The 17,888-nt window shown below is 39.1% G+C and overlaps 1 protein-coding gene across 1 annotated transcript in view; it reads left to right on the plus strand.

The window, feature by feature from the left end:
* LOC135474728 (neprilysin-4-like) overlaps positions 1-17,853 on the plus strand; it is a 39,415-nt gene extending 21,562 nt beyond the window's left edge. Inside the window, exons 8-22 of the mRNA XM_064754297.1 lie at positions 1,429-1,518; positions 2,533-2,672; positions 3,467-3,560; positions 3,709-3,837; positions 4,179-4,277; positions 4,884-4,964; positions 5,936-6,039; positions 6,646-6,704; positions 9,135-9,186; positions 10,775-10,849; positions 12,960-13,083; positions 13,374-13,438; positions 14,922-15,021; positions 15,818-15,894; positions 16,830-17,853. Coding sequence (XP_064610367.1) covers positions 1,429-1,518; positions 2,533-2,672; positions 3,467-3,560; positions 3,709-3,837; positions 4,179-4,277; positions 4,884-4,964; positions 5,936-6,039; positions 6,646-6,704; positions 9,135-9,186; positions 10,775-10,849; positions 12,960-13,083; positions 13,374-13,438; positions 14,922-15,021; positions 15,818-15,894; positions 16,830-16,929 — 1,389 coding nt within the window. The 3' untranslated portion in view covers positions 16,930-17,853. The remainder of the gene's footprint in view (positions 1-1,428; positions 1,519-2,532; positions 2,673-3,466; positions 3,561-3,708; positions 3,838-4,178; positions 4,278-4,883; positions 4,965-5,935; positions 6,040-6,645; positions 6,705-9,134; positions 9,187-10,774; positions 10,850-12,959; positions 13,084-13,373; positions 13,439-14,921; positions 15,022-15,817; positions 15,895-16,829) is intronic.
* The last annotated feature ends 35 nt before the right edge of the window (positions 17,854-17,888 follow it).

A 17,888-nucleotide genomic window follows, 5' to 3' on the forward strand; every position in this document is an offset into this window, starting at 1 on the left:
TGCAGCCTGCAAAACGTGTGTAGTTGTAATATATGTAAAATATCTCACCACCTAAATCTTACTGGTTATCCAAGGACAAGTGTGTGTATTTTAGATGTCAGTTGGAAAGTGATTTGAATCAAACTGCCTTGTTTTGGTGACGTCAGTCGTACTCTGCTGTGCATATCAGGTACCCCACAGATTGTGATCATTCTGAGGTTGGCACGACAGTTTACCAGTCTTAATTCCTCCTAGACTATCCACAGAATTTGCAGTGGTGCCCTTGTTTGTGAATAGGAATATAATACTGACGAAAGTAGATAGATTTAGATAGTGTTCTGTTTGTCAGTTTATATGACGTGCCCTCGGTCTCTTTCAGTTCTGTTCTTAGAAAAGGTAGTCCTGATGTGTTACTTTCGTTACAAACTGTGGGAAATGTTAGCTGATTGTTTTGAAGAAGGGAACGCTGCAGGCTCTTGAATACACAATCTAGTAATGAGATCCTGTGGACCAATGAAATTGGCGATCGAAGTTCTACCGCTACTAAGTAACGTCACGTGCACGGAGAGGGAAATCATGAGTGAAAGTTTACATCTGCGGGTCGTTTCAATTCGAATAACTTAACTCTAAGACAGTGAAGTCTTAGAAAACTTTGGGACAAAAGATGCAGAACGAGCTGAATTTATTTTGTGAGACGAAATTTCTGAATGAGTGGGCTGTTGCTGTTGTTGTTGCACGCTGAGAATATGCGGGGTGTACACAGGTGACCTTGCAATGCAGCATGCAAAACGTGTGTAGTTGTAATATATGTAAAATATCTCACCACCTAAATCTTACTGGTTATCCAAGGACAAGTGTGTGTATTTTAGATGTCAGTTGGAAAGTGATTTGAATCAAACTGCCTTGTTTTGGTGACGTCAGTCGTACTCTGCTGTGCATATCAGGTACCCCACAGATTGTGATCATTCTGAGGTTGGCACGACAGTTTACCAGTCTTAATTCCTCCTAGACTATCCACAGAATTTGCAGTGGTGCCCTTGTTTGTGAATAGGAATATAATACTGACGAAAGTAGATAGATTTAGATAGTGTTCTGTTTGTCAGTTTATATGACGTGCCCTCGGTCTCTTTCAGTTCTGTTCTTAGAAAAGGTAGTCCTATGTGAGCTTCTTTTTTTTGGTTTATTGGAGTATAAGCGCAAAAAATTGACGAATGTGATTGCGTCTCTCAAAGTTACACTCAGGAAATTGAACTGTATGTACATATTTGGTCAGGATTTCGTTTTCAGATTGACCAGCAACAGTTTAACATCATTGTTATGGACCTGAAACACATCATATACATCGACATATGAAAAAAAAAAACAAAAACACAAGAATGTTTTAAAGCTGTAACCCACTGATGAAGTCTGCTGTGTTATATATCCGTTTGGTCCGGATTTCTGTTTCAGATATCAGTTCCCCGTGAAGAGAGAAGGGATTATAACAAAATATACAAGCTCATGACGATTAAAGATTTGTATACGAACATCAGTGATAAGGTGAGAAACTCAACAAGTATTATTGTAGGCACATGTATACGTTACATATATCCCCTGGGTTTTGCCCGGTTTCCTACCACCATGATGCTAGCCGAAGTCGTAGATAAGTAAAATATTCTCGAGTAAGGCGTAAAACACCAATCCAACAAATAAACCTTACATAGATGTATTCAAATCTGTTTTGACTTCCCCTTATGAAATAAGACATTTGTGGAAGAATATTTTGTTTTCACCCTCAAATTTGTCTCTTCGCTGGATCTTTCTTGTGTCGTTAAAAAAATCAGGGTTATCTTTCACAAAAAATGCTGAACTACCTTTTCATGTTGTCCTATATGTTTTCTTAACTGGTCGCGATTAAGCGCCAGGTTAACGGTATGTGGATTGAGCCTCAGACAACATTGTGAATCAGAGTTCTTAAATTGCATCAGATTATTGCTTTCTAACCAAGACAACATCAACTACATGCACCACAAAAGGGAGAGCGCCATGCGGATATAGTCAACTCTGGGAACTCCGTTTTCCACCACCCATTAACGTGAACTCTGTCATCAAGAATTTTTCACTTATATGACCGCGTTCAGGATAATGACAGCGTTCAAGTTAATTATCGCGTTCAGGTTAGTGCCAGTTTTCAGGTTAATGGTGGAGTTCAGGATAATGACGGCGTTCAGGTTAATTATCGCGTTCAGGGTAGTGGCAGTTTTCAGGTTAATGGTTGAGTTCAGGATAATGACGGCGTTCAGGTTAATTATCGCGTTCAGGTTAGTGGCAGTTTTCAGGTTAATGGTGGAGTTCAGGATAATGACGGCGTTCAAGTTAATGCCTGGTGTAGAATACATTCGCGTTTTACCTTCTCGATAATGGCAAAGTTAGTGTTTTCATTGTTAGAATTTGATAACGTGATGTAATTGACGAATACTGAGTCAAATTGTTGTTTGAAGGTCACAGTCTATGTAAACTAATTGAATCTCGCACACTCACACACTCTCTCACAACTGACTTTTCACGTTACAGTTCGACTGGATGCGACTTCTGAGCGGCATGATGAACGTCAGTGGTGTAGAAATCCCGATCAACATGGACGAACCCGTCGTCGTCTACTCTGTGAAATACCTGCGGAAATTTGTGGACCTGATTGAAGAGACCCCACCCAGGTACGGTCTACATGTAACAGTGGGTAGATATGAAGATATTGGAGTTAGACGCTTGTTAAGTTTCCATGAGCGCGAGCGTTAATGTTTAGGGTTATAACTCAGTCCCAAACATTCCATGGCCTAAAAAAACAGCAGCCATAAAATTTTTGACATAGGCTGAACATCTAAAATTTGAGCTGGAAGAACGACCTCAAAAGTATATCGCTCGCAGTCTCATCACTACCTATCTGACATCTTGTTCCCTTTCGCCAGGAATATCAATAAACTCCTACGTTCCCAAAATTTAGTCAGTTTCCATTATTTTCATACCAACCATGCACACGTACACATGGCAAGCTGGAAACAAAAAAGTGACTTTATACACAGAAAATAACTCTTCACAACTTTGTGTACAGAATTACATTCCTTCCCGAAAACCAGAAGTGGTAGTTAGGTCTCGATTCCTATAAAACATGCGACATACAGGCATTTCTGCTCTCGCGACGTCTCGTCTGGCAAGGGTGAACTTCTGACCAATCAGATGGCGTGTTTCCAGATTGTTGGGTTTAAAGCCGGGCCTCACGCATGCGAGATACATGATTTAACCCCTCCGCCCTGGCAGGTGGTAGAGTGGATAAGTACTCATGGTACAAGCAAAGTTTTCTTTGGTGTGGATTCCTGTTAAAACAGCGAATTCTGATTACAACAAGAAAGACTTGTTACCACTTTTCTGGGTCAAAGTTTTTGCGAATCCCTTTCAAGACCCGCATATTTGCCTTTCAAGCACATTTCTTATATTGTCTCACTTTTTACAGAGTTCTGGCGAATTACGTGTTGTCTTGGGTGTACAAAGCAGCTGTCGGTACCCTACCGAAGCGTATTCGAGACATCAGGACTGAGTATAACAGGGTGTGTATATCAAGACACTGTATTCTTCATTTTGATTTAAATAAGCATAAACCTCTCACCATCAAGCCAAAGTGTCCTCCAAAATGACATGATTCGAATGATTCCCTGGAAATACGACTGAGGTCTCTGTTGTTGTTGTTCCACGAAGGTCATGTTCGACGTCAAGCAAGAAAAGCCGCGGTGGAAGAGCTGCGTGGGCGAGGCGAATAGTAACCTGGGTAACGCTGTAGGAAGACTCTTTGTGGAGGATTACTTTGACGAAACCGCCAAAGCAGTTGTAAGTAGTTCTTTCCTACGTGTTGGTTCAAACCAAACAACTAATAGGCAAATGTGCAGTCATCTTTTTTGTTCTAGTTTTCCTAGTCTTAAAATAACCTGATGTGATATAGTCATAAATCAGTTTGTCTTTGATGATGCAACCTTTGCTCTTCTGAAAGAAAGGGAAAACATTTTTATTTGATCCGTAATGATGGTTATTCATTTAACCTTGATGACATCAAGGTTAAGTAAATAACCATCATTATTTATTTAATAATATTTGGTAATCATCGTTATTTGGTTATTTACTTAACCTTGATGTCAAGCGATAAAAGAACAATGTAAATGTAATGTTTACAGGCTTTGGATATGATATCGAATATAAGAAATGCCTTTAACAACCTTTTGGCGGAGCAAGACTGGATGGACGAAGCCACAAGAGCTGTTGCCAAGGACAAGGTAAGTGAAGAACAAGAACAATTCTGAACAATGCCATAATTATAGGGTAATGGAGGGTAAGGTGAATGAGTCAAGATTTCACCATTACTGTAACTATAACGGAGAGCATTATCAATGAATCAAGATCCCAGCATTGCTGTAACTATAACGGTGAGCATTATAAATGAGTCAAGATATCAACATTTTCGTAACTACAGTTCTCAGGAAATCACGATTTCTTTAATGCTGTAACTATAATATGGAGAGTACCCTGAATGAGCCACGATTTCTTCATTGCAATAACTATAAAGTGGGAAATTCTGATTGTGTCACGATTTCAACATTGCCATAACTATAAGGGAGAGTAATCTGAATAAGTCAGTATTTCAGCATTGTCATAACTATAAAGGATATCGATCAAGCATTGTCGTAACTATAAGGGAACTCACGGGAAGAAGCCAGAAGGATGACTAATGCAGTGCATATTATAGACGGGATAAGACATTATCGAGAAATGATTTACTAATGTTCTAACAAAAGTACATGTGCGTAACAAAAATACATGTACGTAAACCAGAAAATTTAGCCACATTGCAATATATGTACAACCTTTTGTTACTTTTTCAGGCGGACGACATTGAAGAAAGAATTGGTTACGATTCCAAAGCGATCAAAAACGACACCTACCTGAATGAAAAGTACAAATATGTAAGTATAAATGTAACCATTCTGTATGAAGTTTCTTGATACTAACATTGCTTAAGTAACGTAACTTACATGTATCAAGGGTTCATTCACTGGAAGTTTTGCGTTTCCCTAAGTGGCTAATATTCCTATCTAAGGGGCAGACCATCGATCGAAGACAGCAGCCGGTTGCTCAAAAGGGCATTAAAGGTTTAACCTTAATGCCAGTCTTTGCTTAATACAATTCTACTGGATGTAAGGTCAGGCTTAACTTCTCCTGGTCGTATGAAGTGTTTAATGGCCACTTTATCTGACGAATCAGTTGCTGAGGAGACTAGAGCATTCCATGTTCCAAGTGTTAACTACAACAATTAACTACCTTTGACTGATGCATCCCTGGAATAGATCTCTGGTCAAAACCATACGATCTACTTCTGCTTGATCCAGAACCCTTCAGCCTTCCATGGAGCCACCCTTGGAGAGCAAGGGTGAGATTCGGTTCTAGAAGGTGCACAGGAAAGTCACGATTTAGAAGCTATTCTCCGACTGCACGATTCATACAGGGCTGACAACAACAACGAACCTATCAAAACCCATCACAACGAGGGACATCAAAGTGTCTTTTAAACAAATTATATGGTGTTTCTTCTATGCAAATATGACCTCTGGCAGATGTGCAGATGCTAGAATCATAATTCAAAAAAATTCCAATTGATGTCTATCAACTATTACACTCCTATACTAATTACATTTTCTGTGTAGAGTTTCCACATAATTGGTATTTAGCTGCAAACGTGCGTTGAATGAATGTGTATGAATGTATGAATGTGCGTTGTATAAAACAGTCTCCTCTATACATGTATATATATATTGTCCATAAAAATAAAATACATTCATGAATTTTCTCAGGTGACGGCAAATTAAGAAATTGTTGTTTCTTTGAAACCTTTGGATCACTGAAGACAATTATATGGGAACGTTGTGCTCTTTTGTAGCTGACGTTTGATCCTGAAACCTATTTTGAAAACATTTTGAACAAGTCAAAGGCCAGCAGCATAGAAAAACTGAAGAAACTGCGAGAGAAGGTTGACAAAACAGAGTAAGTCTAAACGACCTGGCCAAACCAGGGTATGTCTTTAGAACGGCGTAGACCTTGAGTTCAAGCGGTGGCCGCTTGAGGAATGCTTCACAGACGTATAACATAGCATGTGCTAATTTAACTCATGACTTCTTTCGGGTGGAGTAGCATAAGCTTTGGTGTCAAATTATCTTGTATTAAAAACAAGAAAAACAGACCACAGGCTGTTCGTGGAATCGAAATAGTTCCAGCTGACTTTGGAGTGTTTAATTGGGGTTTTTTTTGTCTGTTTGTCAAGGCGAGTTTGTCAAGACGAGTGCATTCAAAAATGTGATCAAAACCGTTTGGCTTGGGTCTAACGTGACTAAATCCTAAATGTAGTACGTTGAATTCATGCGGTGGTTTGGTTGATTGGCAATTGAATAAGACAATTTTCGGATTCACTGAAAGTTCAATAAACACATACAACATGGCGTGAAAGCAGCTCAGCTTTAAACATGCAAAACGCCTGTAGCAATTTGAGCTAGCCGATCCAGAAGCTGCAGCACACAGCTTGTTGCTTCCCAGTCAGATCCTTGTCAAAATGACTAACAGGTTGATATTATATCATACGTTTTTTTCTTTCAGATGGTTTGCCTCACCTGCAATAGTGAATGCATACTACTCCCCTACCAGAAATACAATTAGTACGTATCATTTGATTTCTCTCTATGTACTCCAATAGTTCACAATTACACTACCTTTTATCTAGATGCTTGCAAGGTACAGAAAAATCCAGGGCCCTTTCGGTAAAGAGGTTCGTAGTGTCATAGTTGAGACGACCGGAACCTGTAGGAAGTCATTGACGGCTGTAGTCCAAAATTTAATCATTTTTGGAAAACCAAACGTTTGAAGTTAGATACTCAAGCTTCATTGAATTTGTAATGTTCAGGTCATCGATTTGATGCCTGTATTTAAGAGTTTAATTTGAATTCCAGCTTAAAGCTTGGTACCGAAATCGCTTTGTGAAACGGGCCCACTTACCTTTGCATATTCGTTTACATGGCTGAATTAAGCTCTCCTCCTCACCGACTGCGGCTTTACGTTACTTAGTATGTTTGGATATTGGTGAGGTACCTAATCCATATCTGGTTATATTTTTCTAGAAACTATAAGAAGTCAGGTACAAAGTGAAATAGGGCGGCGACTCGCTGATCAAAATGCCCAAACAACCTCAGATCAGCTTTTCACTAAGGAAGTCACGAGTCCGACTACAGTGGTCTAGTCTTCCCTATGTTCTGTCCGGTTACCTCCACACGTACAAATGACCACCTTCACATCAGATAAATGTTCTCGAGCGTAGCGTATAACTCCAGTCTAATTAATAGATACATAATTAAATAAAGAGGAAATATTTTTATGTGTGGCCTGAAATTCCAATCAAGTACACGAATAGTAATAATTAAATATTAAATAAAAAATCTAAATAAATAAGTTTCTGCAATCTCCAATCGAATTACACAAATACATACAAATACACAAATAAAGAAAGATAACTATGGCGTCAAATTCCATTCAGTTATATGAATAGTAATAAGAAGTATTAAATACATAAAAATAATTGCATTCGTCACTGTTTGGTGAAAGAAAATTCAGCACAAAGCTTTGATTCTGACAACTGTTTCTGCTTCTTGACACAAACAAGAACAACAAAGAATATTTCTTTTTATAAGTCACAATCCAATTTGTTGTATTACATAAAGCACACATGTTTAAGTGCATTTTCTACTGTGTATATATGATGAAACAGAACAAATATCACAGCCCTCATTTCATATGAAATGCACACCTGTGGAAAGAAAAGGGAACATGTATTCTGTAAGGCTAGTTACCCGTCATGCTAACTGTAATAAAACCACCAAGAATGAGCCCTGGCACAACCTTAGACTGAATTTTACATTTGACCTTGTCTTTGTAACAGAGCTATGAAGGTTCACAAACGACCGTTAACATAGTTAATTAGATTGGACACTATTTAATGATGACATGTGGTATTAATAATTACCGTAAACTACGGTAATTCACTATAGAAAAGGCTGTGAAATTTTACACCCTGGCCTAGCAGAGAAACTAATACTTCCATTATTCGAAATAGCCATATACGATTTTTACAGGTATAGTTATTTGAATCCAAGCCATGGCAGTCAGGAATTTTAACCAGCGGGATCAGAGCATCCATCTAAGCAGGTCATGGGCTCAAACAGAACATTTAATTCGACCAGAATAATATAAGTACTTGGTAGCTCACGCCTGATGTGACGGGAAACGTTCTGAGAGTGCCTTATTAAACACCGAGTCATAGATGTGATATGTTTTCCAAGGTTTATAGCCTACAGGTTCATGAACATACTTTATAATGTTCTTGAACTGTTAATTAAGTATGACCAGGGCAAGAGTCACGCAAGGGCGTGCAGAAATTCTGGTATAGGAGTAAGAGGGGTAGTAGGTACGAATAAAATACCATGCTTCGTTGCGACACGGGGTGGCACGTTACACGACCATGGTGAAGCTCTGCTAGAGCAGATGGCCCACCACAAGGTCTACCGCGAGCTGCAACTTCACTTATTCGTATGTGGCTGAAACTTTATGCTGTTTTATGTACTACTCATAGATTATTTGTAACATATTCCCATATGTCAAAACATTTAATCGATAATCACTCAGACTACCATATTCTGCTTTGAACTGATTGAACTCCTTTACAGAGAACAGCAGCTTGTTCAAATAGAACACGATACCGCGCATTGGAGACACAGGTTAAAGCCTGAGTGGCCAGTGGTTTTTAGCATACTTCGTAATATATATTCTCTGAAAACGTCATCAATAAGGCGGAAATGGACAGTAGACGCTGGGCACAGATTATTCACCGCTAGAAGGAGTCCATATTGTCATTATTCAGTAGCGTCCCATGTTAAACCTTGTCAAAGTGCCGGTGTTAACCTCTGCCAGAAGAGGGTGTGAACTTAAGGAAAGGGACGACGTAAATAATAATGAAGTGTAAAGATTCGGTCAGGTGAATGTAGTCCGAAGTGAAGTTACATTTATCTAACATTATAATGTCGCTATTCTTTCCACAGCTTTCCCAGCTGGTATTTTACAGCCTCCCTTTTTCTCCAAAAATTATCCAAAGTAAGTATGTTTCAGATACTTTGCTAACGTGTTAATTTACGCTGGTGTGAACAGAAAATACCCAACAAACATTAAACAATTTTTGCACATGTATACATGTATGTGAAACAGCATAATTTGTTATACCCGTGTAACTTTCTCTACCTCTCACTGGATAAGAAAATATCACCTGGGTTCAGTGATTCGCGGATTTGCATCTACTGACACCTTTTGTGCAACGAATAACCGTATTACATCACATTTATTTTTTGGCCCGGTTTTTGAGTTGTGCCCTTTTGTATTTCGTCTGCTTCAGTAAGTTTTAGGAGTAAGTTTCAACTGATGACATTAAAAAGACTGGCACAGCTTGTGTCATTGTGAGATGTATATTATATTATCGACAATGTATATAGCCTACTAGAACAGTACACGATTTGAATACTGATTTCACCCATTCGTTTATACAACATTCCTTGCGGGATTCCGACCTCATTACCTACATCATATACTTTCTTCATTTTTTTGGTGGGTTGTGTTAACATTTTGTACTGGTAACTGGTCTTACGATTATTGACCTGGAACGTCCATGTTGGTTGACGGCTGGTATACGAATGTCCGTTTCAACGCATAGATTGGAAGGATCAACACAACTATAGTGCCAGTAGTCTACTGCTCGCGAAGGGGGTTTGTTGTATACAACACAATCGTCTGGTACGAACCGACAAATCTCGATGTTCCGCTGTACGACATACAATAACTGTATACTGTTATTTAACAGGACAATCGTTGGTTGTCATTGGTCAGTAAGCCACGGTGTTCCACTCTGTAAAACTGGTATGTTGTCGGCTCGAGACAGCGGATAGGCCTAATCAGCGAGAGCGCGGTGCGAGTAGGCGTATATTGGCTGTCACGAACCATCAGATTATGATGTTCCACTCAGTAACACGTGGTAATAGTTTTATTATACCAGATGTAGGCCTAACAGGTGTTGTTTTCCGGTGTGCTTAAAAGACCAGGGTCCAGCTTGTCAAAGATGTCGTACATGTGCGGTAATTGGGCCCAGACCCTGAGCTCCCAAAGTTTCCGATAAAATCAACCGGATTCATCTTCCTCACCCGGAAACAGTCGTGTTGAACTATCACCTAGGGGCTTCCTCACTGGTCGTACGTGGGAAGGTGTGGGAAAAAAAAGAAAACAAACGAAAATGTCATTTGGACTCCAAATTTCGGCACTTTCGGCGATATGGATGGTTCAAAATAAGATATTTACTGAGACATGGCTGTATATACCGGTGGCCTGTACATGTGCACATTGTACATGCGGTTGTTATTTCATGCCATGTTTCAAACTTTATTACCGCTTGTATAAATCACGACCAAGCGTCAAGTAAATGATTTTTGTTTAGAAATACATAACCGAAATTCTTAAATTCTTCAGGACGATTTATATTGTACATCTGTCATTCTCCTTCGATTAACTATTAAATGGGATCGTGAATACTGTATGGTATAGTTCAAATACCATAATAGTGATAATAGTGAACAGTATCAGTGTATTTTCTTAAACGTTTGCCACGTTTTTTAAGTGAATATTCCCATGTTTTTGGCAGGGCAATGAACTTTGGAGGGATTGGTGTTGTGATTGGTCATGAGATCACGCATGGATTTGACGACACAGGTAAGAAACTCAAGTGCTACCCCCCCCCCCCCTCCCCCCCCCTTGGATTTCGTGTGCTTTCCGTTGCACTGTTGTTGTTCAGGGGCCTTTTGCACAACGCGATCGTAGCTTAAGATGATGTAACTACCACGGCAACATATGCCTTTAACATGTGTCGCCATGGTAGTTACAATCAACTTAGCCCACGGTCACATTGTTCGATATATGCTCTATACGAAGCCCTGACAAGTGATCTAATATGGCATTGCTGGTATATACATGTGAATGTGGGTGTGTCTGGCTGTTACGGGACTCACATAAACCTCTCTGTTGTCTGTGTAGTTCGTATTTCTAACCTCTCTACTGTCTGTGTAGTTCGTATTTCTAACCCCTCTATTGTCTGTGTAGTTCGTATTTCTAACCTCTCTACTGTCTGTGTAGTTCGTATTTCTAACCGCCCTACTGTCTGTTTAGTTCGTATTTCTAACCTCTCTACTGTCTGTTTAGTTCATATTTCTAACCTCTCTACTGTCTGTTTAGTTCATATTTCTAACCTCTCTACTGTCTGTTTAGTTCATATTTCTAACCTCTCTACTGTCCGTGTAGTTCGTATTTCTAACTAAGGTGTATAGGCCCATCTAACTGCATTTTCCATGATGTTATTGTGATTGCATATAGCAGTCTTGAAATTGAGCATTCTGCATACGTTTTGTGACTAACTGAAAACAGCATAATTTTCTCGCCAATTTTCACAGAAGATGTAGTGTGTATGTTCCGCGTTACTTTGTGTTTAGTACGTGCCACCGTCTTGACATAGATAGCACGGAAAACATCATTAGCGGCACAGCAAAATACTATAAGTAGCACAGACACATTTCACAAAGGCAAAAAGCACCGGTGAAGCGTAACAATGCACAATTCAGGACTCTCGTTGAATGTTTTATCCACGTCACTTATGATAATAAAATGGGATTGTTTAGTGGGAAACAACAGACAGTTATAGCCCAGGATCAAAATAGGCATAGCGCCCTCTATCTGAGATAAATAAGTATTACAGGAAATTATAGGTTACACATGCGCAAATCGAGCAATTAGGCCGAAGATTTGCCTCATAACTGAAGTGTGAAGCAGCACTGATTGGATAATAGACATTTTAGGTTGTTGATACACTATAAATTTCTGCACTGTTATTTTGTACTAGTTAAAAGTAAAAGAAAGTGAAAATGTAAAGTACAATTCATCATAAAGATTGTTGAAAACTGTGCGTAAAGATGCTTTCATTTATTTTTTCGGATTTTTTTCATGAATGTTGAAAGGCATTCAAATATTTGAATACTATGGTGGGCTTTATGAGCCAAAACTGACGGTATTTAGGGACTCTGACATCACATCACCTTTTTTACCTGATGATCACCAGAAGGAAGGAAATTTTGGGAACTTTATTTCAATAATCTTTTACTCATAGGTAAAGAGAGTTATTCCAACATTCAGTGTCTTGATTAGAGTTGGATAAACTTCCTTTGACGTCAGAGTTCCTAACCTGTGATAGTAAGGTCCATAAAACCTACCTTGGAATTCAAAATGGTTGAGCGCCTATAACTTTTGCTACAAAGTTTAAAAAATAAATGAACGTACACTGGTGGTCTATTTAGTGATGCCTATTTCGATTTTTAGAGGTCTTTTTATTTAAAATATATCAGAACTTCACCCCTCCACCCTCTGAGATTACCAAAGTAAAAACAGCAAAGTTCCAGCAACCACAGTTGAAATAATGGTTCTGAAAAGTGCAAAAATTGAAAAGTGAGAAGTGCAAGCTAGACGTGGAGGTATGACATGACACAACGCAAAGGTTAGGGGATATACATTTTTGAGGTTGAAGTTGACAAATTTACTACGTAAATAGTAAAGAAAAATAAATGCACTCGTATAACCTATAATCTGCCATAGTGTCCACTGGATTATACCACTGAATTACCCTCCCTTAACACCCAAACGGTGCTGGTCATGGGCTAAACCCAAGTATGATTTCAGCTATACACATAATATATAAAGATATGTGCTCTTTTGCTGTGGATGTTTCCTTATACACTCACTTAATATCTGTTGTGCTGTTGTTTTTTCTGAATAGAGTCGGGCTCTTTGACAAAAAATGGAGATCTGAAAACTTGGTGGAGCGATACAGTTAGTGATAATTTCAAGCAAAAAGGAAAGTGCATTGTTGAACAATACTCCAACTTTTCCGTACCGGAAGCTAATATGAATGTAAGTCTCATACATATACACGTATATATCCCATGTTTCATTCTTTACAAGAGTAGAAGACCGTTATAGAGTAACGCATTGCATTGTATAAAATGCATACAGAGTATAGACTGTATATATTTATTTTTATATATTTTGAAAAGAAAAATGTTTTCGTGTTTCCATTAAAAGGCTCTGTATGAGACGCATAAATAAACGTCAAAATTTTTAGGTTTTTTTTTGCCATTATTTTTTCCATAGTTCCATAGTTATATATAACAGTTTCATTTAGGGCTTCCTCTATATTCCAGCTGAATGGCATCAATACTCAAGGGGAGAACATTGCTGATAATGGCGGCTTGCGACAAGCATATACGTAAGCTTAGTCCTCTATTAAAAGACGCTCACAGGAAAACAAGTATACTAATGTATTTCTGCACCTAAACTGTGATTACATGCCAAGTCGGGGCCTCGGTGGCTGAGGTTGTTAGCATGCCAACACCGCACAATGACCTCTCACCAATGTAATTGCTGTGAGTTCAAGTGCAGCTCATACTTGCTTTCCTCTCCGGTCGCACGTGGACGGTCTCAGCAATCCGCGGATGTTCGTGGGTTTCCCCCCGGGCTCTGCCCAACCACGGCCGTCGTCGTATAAGAGAAATATTCTTAAATACGACGTAAAACACGAATCAAATAAATAAATAAATACATGCTAAGTCTAATATTGGGAAAGCCGATCTGTCACCAAACAACCCAGAATGTGTGTTACGGGGTTTTAGTAAGCTACATATTAATCTATAAATAGTTATATTAATTAAAACTATAAAGACATTGACCCCAAAAATGACAATTGGTCCTTATATATGGAGATTGGCTTTTGTCCTACAAAGTCGAAATATATAGTCCACTATTGACAATACCCAATGCGATGGCTTCGCTGAAATCCTCTGTATACGGCCCTTAACTTAGGGGGTCGAATCTGATTCCACTACCCAGTGAGATAGCGGCGGTTAGTCTTCATAGTCCTAGTCTAATGAGGTCTTTGCTGAAATCCACTTGACCTGACATAAAAGGTCATTAGAGTGAGTTAGCGATTGATTGGGGTTTAACGTCGTACTTAACAATTTTTCAGTCGTATGACGACGATGGAAGACTTAGTGTGCATGTAATGTGCCTCCTTGCTGCAGGACAGATTTCTACCACTCTTTTATCTAGTACTGCTTCACTGAAACGATTTGTCGAAGGCAAGTAAGCCGACTACCCGAGCCATTATACTGATACGGGTCAACCAGTCGTCGCACTATCCCTTTAATGCTGAACGCCAAGCGAGGACTTACAACTTCCTCTTTAAGGTTTTAGGGGTGACCCGACCCAGGATTGAACCTGGATCTACCGACCCCAAGCGGACGCTCCATCAACTGAGCCATCGGGGCCGGTAAAGGTCATTAGACGACAATACCTTAATGGCCGTTTACGCAGAAGATTACTGGTTTTCTACCATGTACGTCACTTGGGAAAAAATCGTCAATAACTTGCCAAAGACCTGTGGTTTAGCACGGGCTCTCCTATTTCATTTACCCAAAAATCTAACCGCCATGTTATAATTGAAAAATTATTGAATACGGCGTTAAACAAGGAGCAAATAACCAGCTTAATAAATAAGAGATCATTATCGTCTATGATCTACTTCCTCCTGTCTTTGCATTCTTTGGTTTTTATGTCTGAGAGTTTACAGTTCGGGATTTCTACTCTTAAACTTAACAGTCTTGATTCATTGGTTTATAGTAAATTGCAAAACACATGGATTATGGTTTAAAAGCAGAGGAACTATTTATTTATTTATTTATTTATTTATTGCAGGCGTACCGAGCATGGGTCCAAAAGCAAGGAAAAGAAGAGGAGAAGTTGCCGGGACTGAAGTTTACCCCCAATCAGTTGTTCTTCCTGAACTTTGGTCAGGTGTGTATAACTCATTTGAGGTCTAACCCGCTGCTCCATGATAAACACCTCGATTCTTTTTTACGCAGTGCAATAGCGGCACAAGATATAAAACACTACGCGGCATAAATGACACATAATTTCCTGTTGACCTGTATGCATGCTTAGTTCGAAATGGATCACAAAAAACACGGAATTTAATGTTAAAAGTCGGTGACGTCAAACAACATTGTTCTCATGCGGTTGCATGCATGGTTGGAAACCAGACAAAAGAACTCAGTATACCTGCCTCGGATTGGTCAGCACGTATAATGGGTATAAACCACACGGAACAAGTGACAATTACAGACGATAGCACCCGCATTACATGTGTGCAACACGTATAAGTCACAGTCGACGCAAATCTCCCGATCCAAGCCACAACTAACAAAAACATGCGAAAGGTACATGTGCACCAGAACCGACACAAATCCCTGAAATCCATGTAGATACAACTATAAAACTCACAAAACACATAAGAACGACAGCAGAACAGACGAATGTCGCAGCCAGCAAAACCGACATAAATATGTCACAATAGGGATTAAATGTAGTTCATTGGCATAGCTGTCAAAACGGAAAGAAATCTATAACGAAAAGATATCCAGTTAGTCATAAATTATGCTGGTAACGAGTTGGCCATTGATTCGACTGTGCGCTGAAGCGGAACGCATGTAAACTTGACCTTGAGCACACGAACGTAATTAGTTTACCAGAGCCCAAAAATCGAGTCAGAGAATGAAATAATGACATGTTTCTTTCAATCCCTGTTCTGCAGATCTGGTGTTCCTCCATGTTACCCAAGGACGCTGTCTACAGGATACTCACAGGTGTGCACAGTCCAGGAAAATACAGGTAACCTGACGTCAAATAGCATTAGCACTGCAAAACGTGGCTACGGTATAAAAGACCTTAAATTGCGCCCATTACTAAGATTCACTTTTTTCCTGATCCTGACAGTTTGTTGATCTTAGAAAGATGTTCTGGGGTACGTTTGAAAGGTAGAGTATTATACATCCCACCAAAAAATCTGTAGGGGCCTCCGTGGCTCAGTCGGTTAGCGCGCTAGCGCAGCGTAATGACCCAGGAGCCTCTCACCAATGCGGTCGCTGTGAGTTCAAGTCCAGCTCATGCTGGCTTCCTCTCCGGCCGTAAGTGGGAAGGTCTGCAGCAACCTGCGGATGGTCGTGGGTTTCCCCCGGGCTGTGCCCGGTTTCCACCCACCATAATGCTGGCCGCCGTCGTTTAAGTGAAATATTCTTGAGTACTGCGTAAAACACCAATCAAAAAAAAAAAAAAAAAATTTTGTATGTTTGGGGTAACTACGTGGTGAATGTGCGATACATGAAGGCGGCACGCTGATTCCGTTTTATATGTGGACGAACCCGTACGTCACCATTGACGTAAAACACCAATCAAATGTTTAAATACAAAAGCAGATAACCAGCATGTGTCAGCTTGACTACCTCTCTGGTCGTCAGCAATGACAGAAACTGCTGGCATAAAACCGACCTCCTCTTCCTGGTTTTTTCCCACCAAAATACTGGCAGATATATATATATATATATATATATATATATATATATATATATATATATATATATATATATATATATATATATATATATATATATATTAAAATGATATTGTACTAGTATTTAGTATGTATTTCAGGCTATACATTCTGTTGGCCAGTTGTATAGGCTGCACTACACTAATGTGAGTATAATATCCTCATGCTATGTTCAGTTTGTACTTTGTTTCATTCATGTCTTTTAAATATTTTCCAGAGTCCTTGGCACGCTTCAAAATGTACAGGAGTTTTCTGACGCTTTCAACTGTGGTAGATCGTCATTCATGAACCCAGATAAGAAATGCCGAGTCTGGTAGAAACCCGTCGTAAGATAGATGCTGCGTAACTAGTAAATTGGTGCCATGTTTCTTTATTGCTGTTCTTTATATTTCATTTCATTATTTGTTTTATACTATACAAAATTTTATACTATAGGAAATCAAATTTTGACAGAGAATTTGCAACTTTATAGCTTAACTAGGCCGTTATAGAGTTATATCTATAAGAATATACCGACGAGTTCTTTTAATTTGTTTGTTACCGGTAGGTTTGCCTAAGCTCAGCCTAAATCCAATTCGGTTATGCTGGATAACATTTCCACGCATGCGCAGCGAACGACTTGATATCACCTACACTCTTTGCAGTGACCATATCCATAATCCAGAAACGTGAATTACTACTACATCCCTCGGTATATTTTTTCCTTGGATTTGCAAGGAAAAAATCTGTTTCATCTTCCCTGCACCGCTCCACCACTGTTGACCCGCACCCTCACCTTGTCTAATTAATACGTTTCACAGACATATGTAATCAGGAATGATAACCGGCACTAGTTTAAATTAAGAACTTTGTAGTGGATAAATTTCAAGTTCATTTTACGCGTTGAACAGAATCAGTCGTATGTTTTATCGGATGGTTATAAAGCATCACGATGCAGCCATGAACGATAATATCTGCATGAACGAGGCGTATAAAACAGGGGAAATAACTCTACTTTCAGCTCCGCTTCTCCACCCAGAATGCCAACAAGATTTTCAGTGAGGAATAAAAATATTTCTTGTCGGGAAAGCTTATTTCATAATGGAGACGGGTAATGTTGCTATGAAAAGACCTCCATATGTGTTCTACATAAAACCTTGTACCATATACATGTAACTGTTTCATGTACAAATGATATACCATTTAACTCAATTGCTGTATTCTATTTATATTTCTACTGTAATAAAATCTTTTTCTTTAAATGTGGACTTAGTGTTTTCTTTGTTCATCTCTGAAA

Source organism: Liolophura sinensis, chromosome 9, assembly GCF_032854445.1.
Source record: "Liolophura sinensis isolate JHLJ2023 chromosome 9, CUHK_Ljap_v2, whole genome shotgun sequence".
NCBI lineage: Eukaryota > Metazoa > Mollusca > Polyplacophora > Chitonida > Chitonidae > Liolophura > Liolophura sinensis.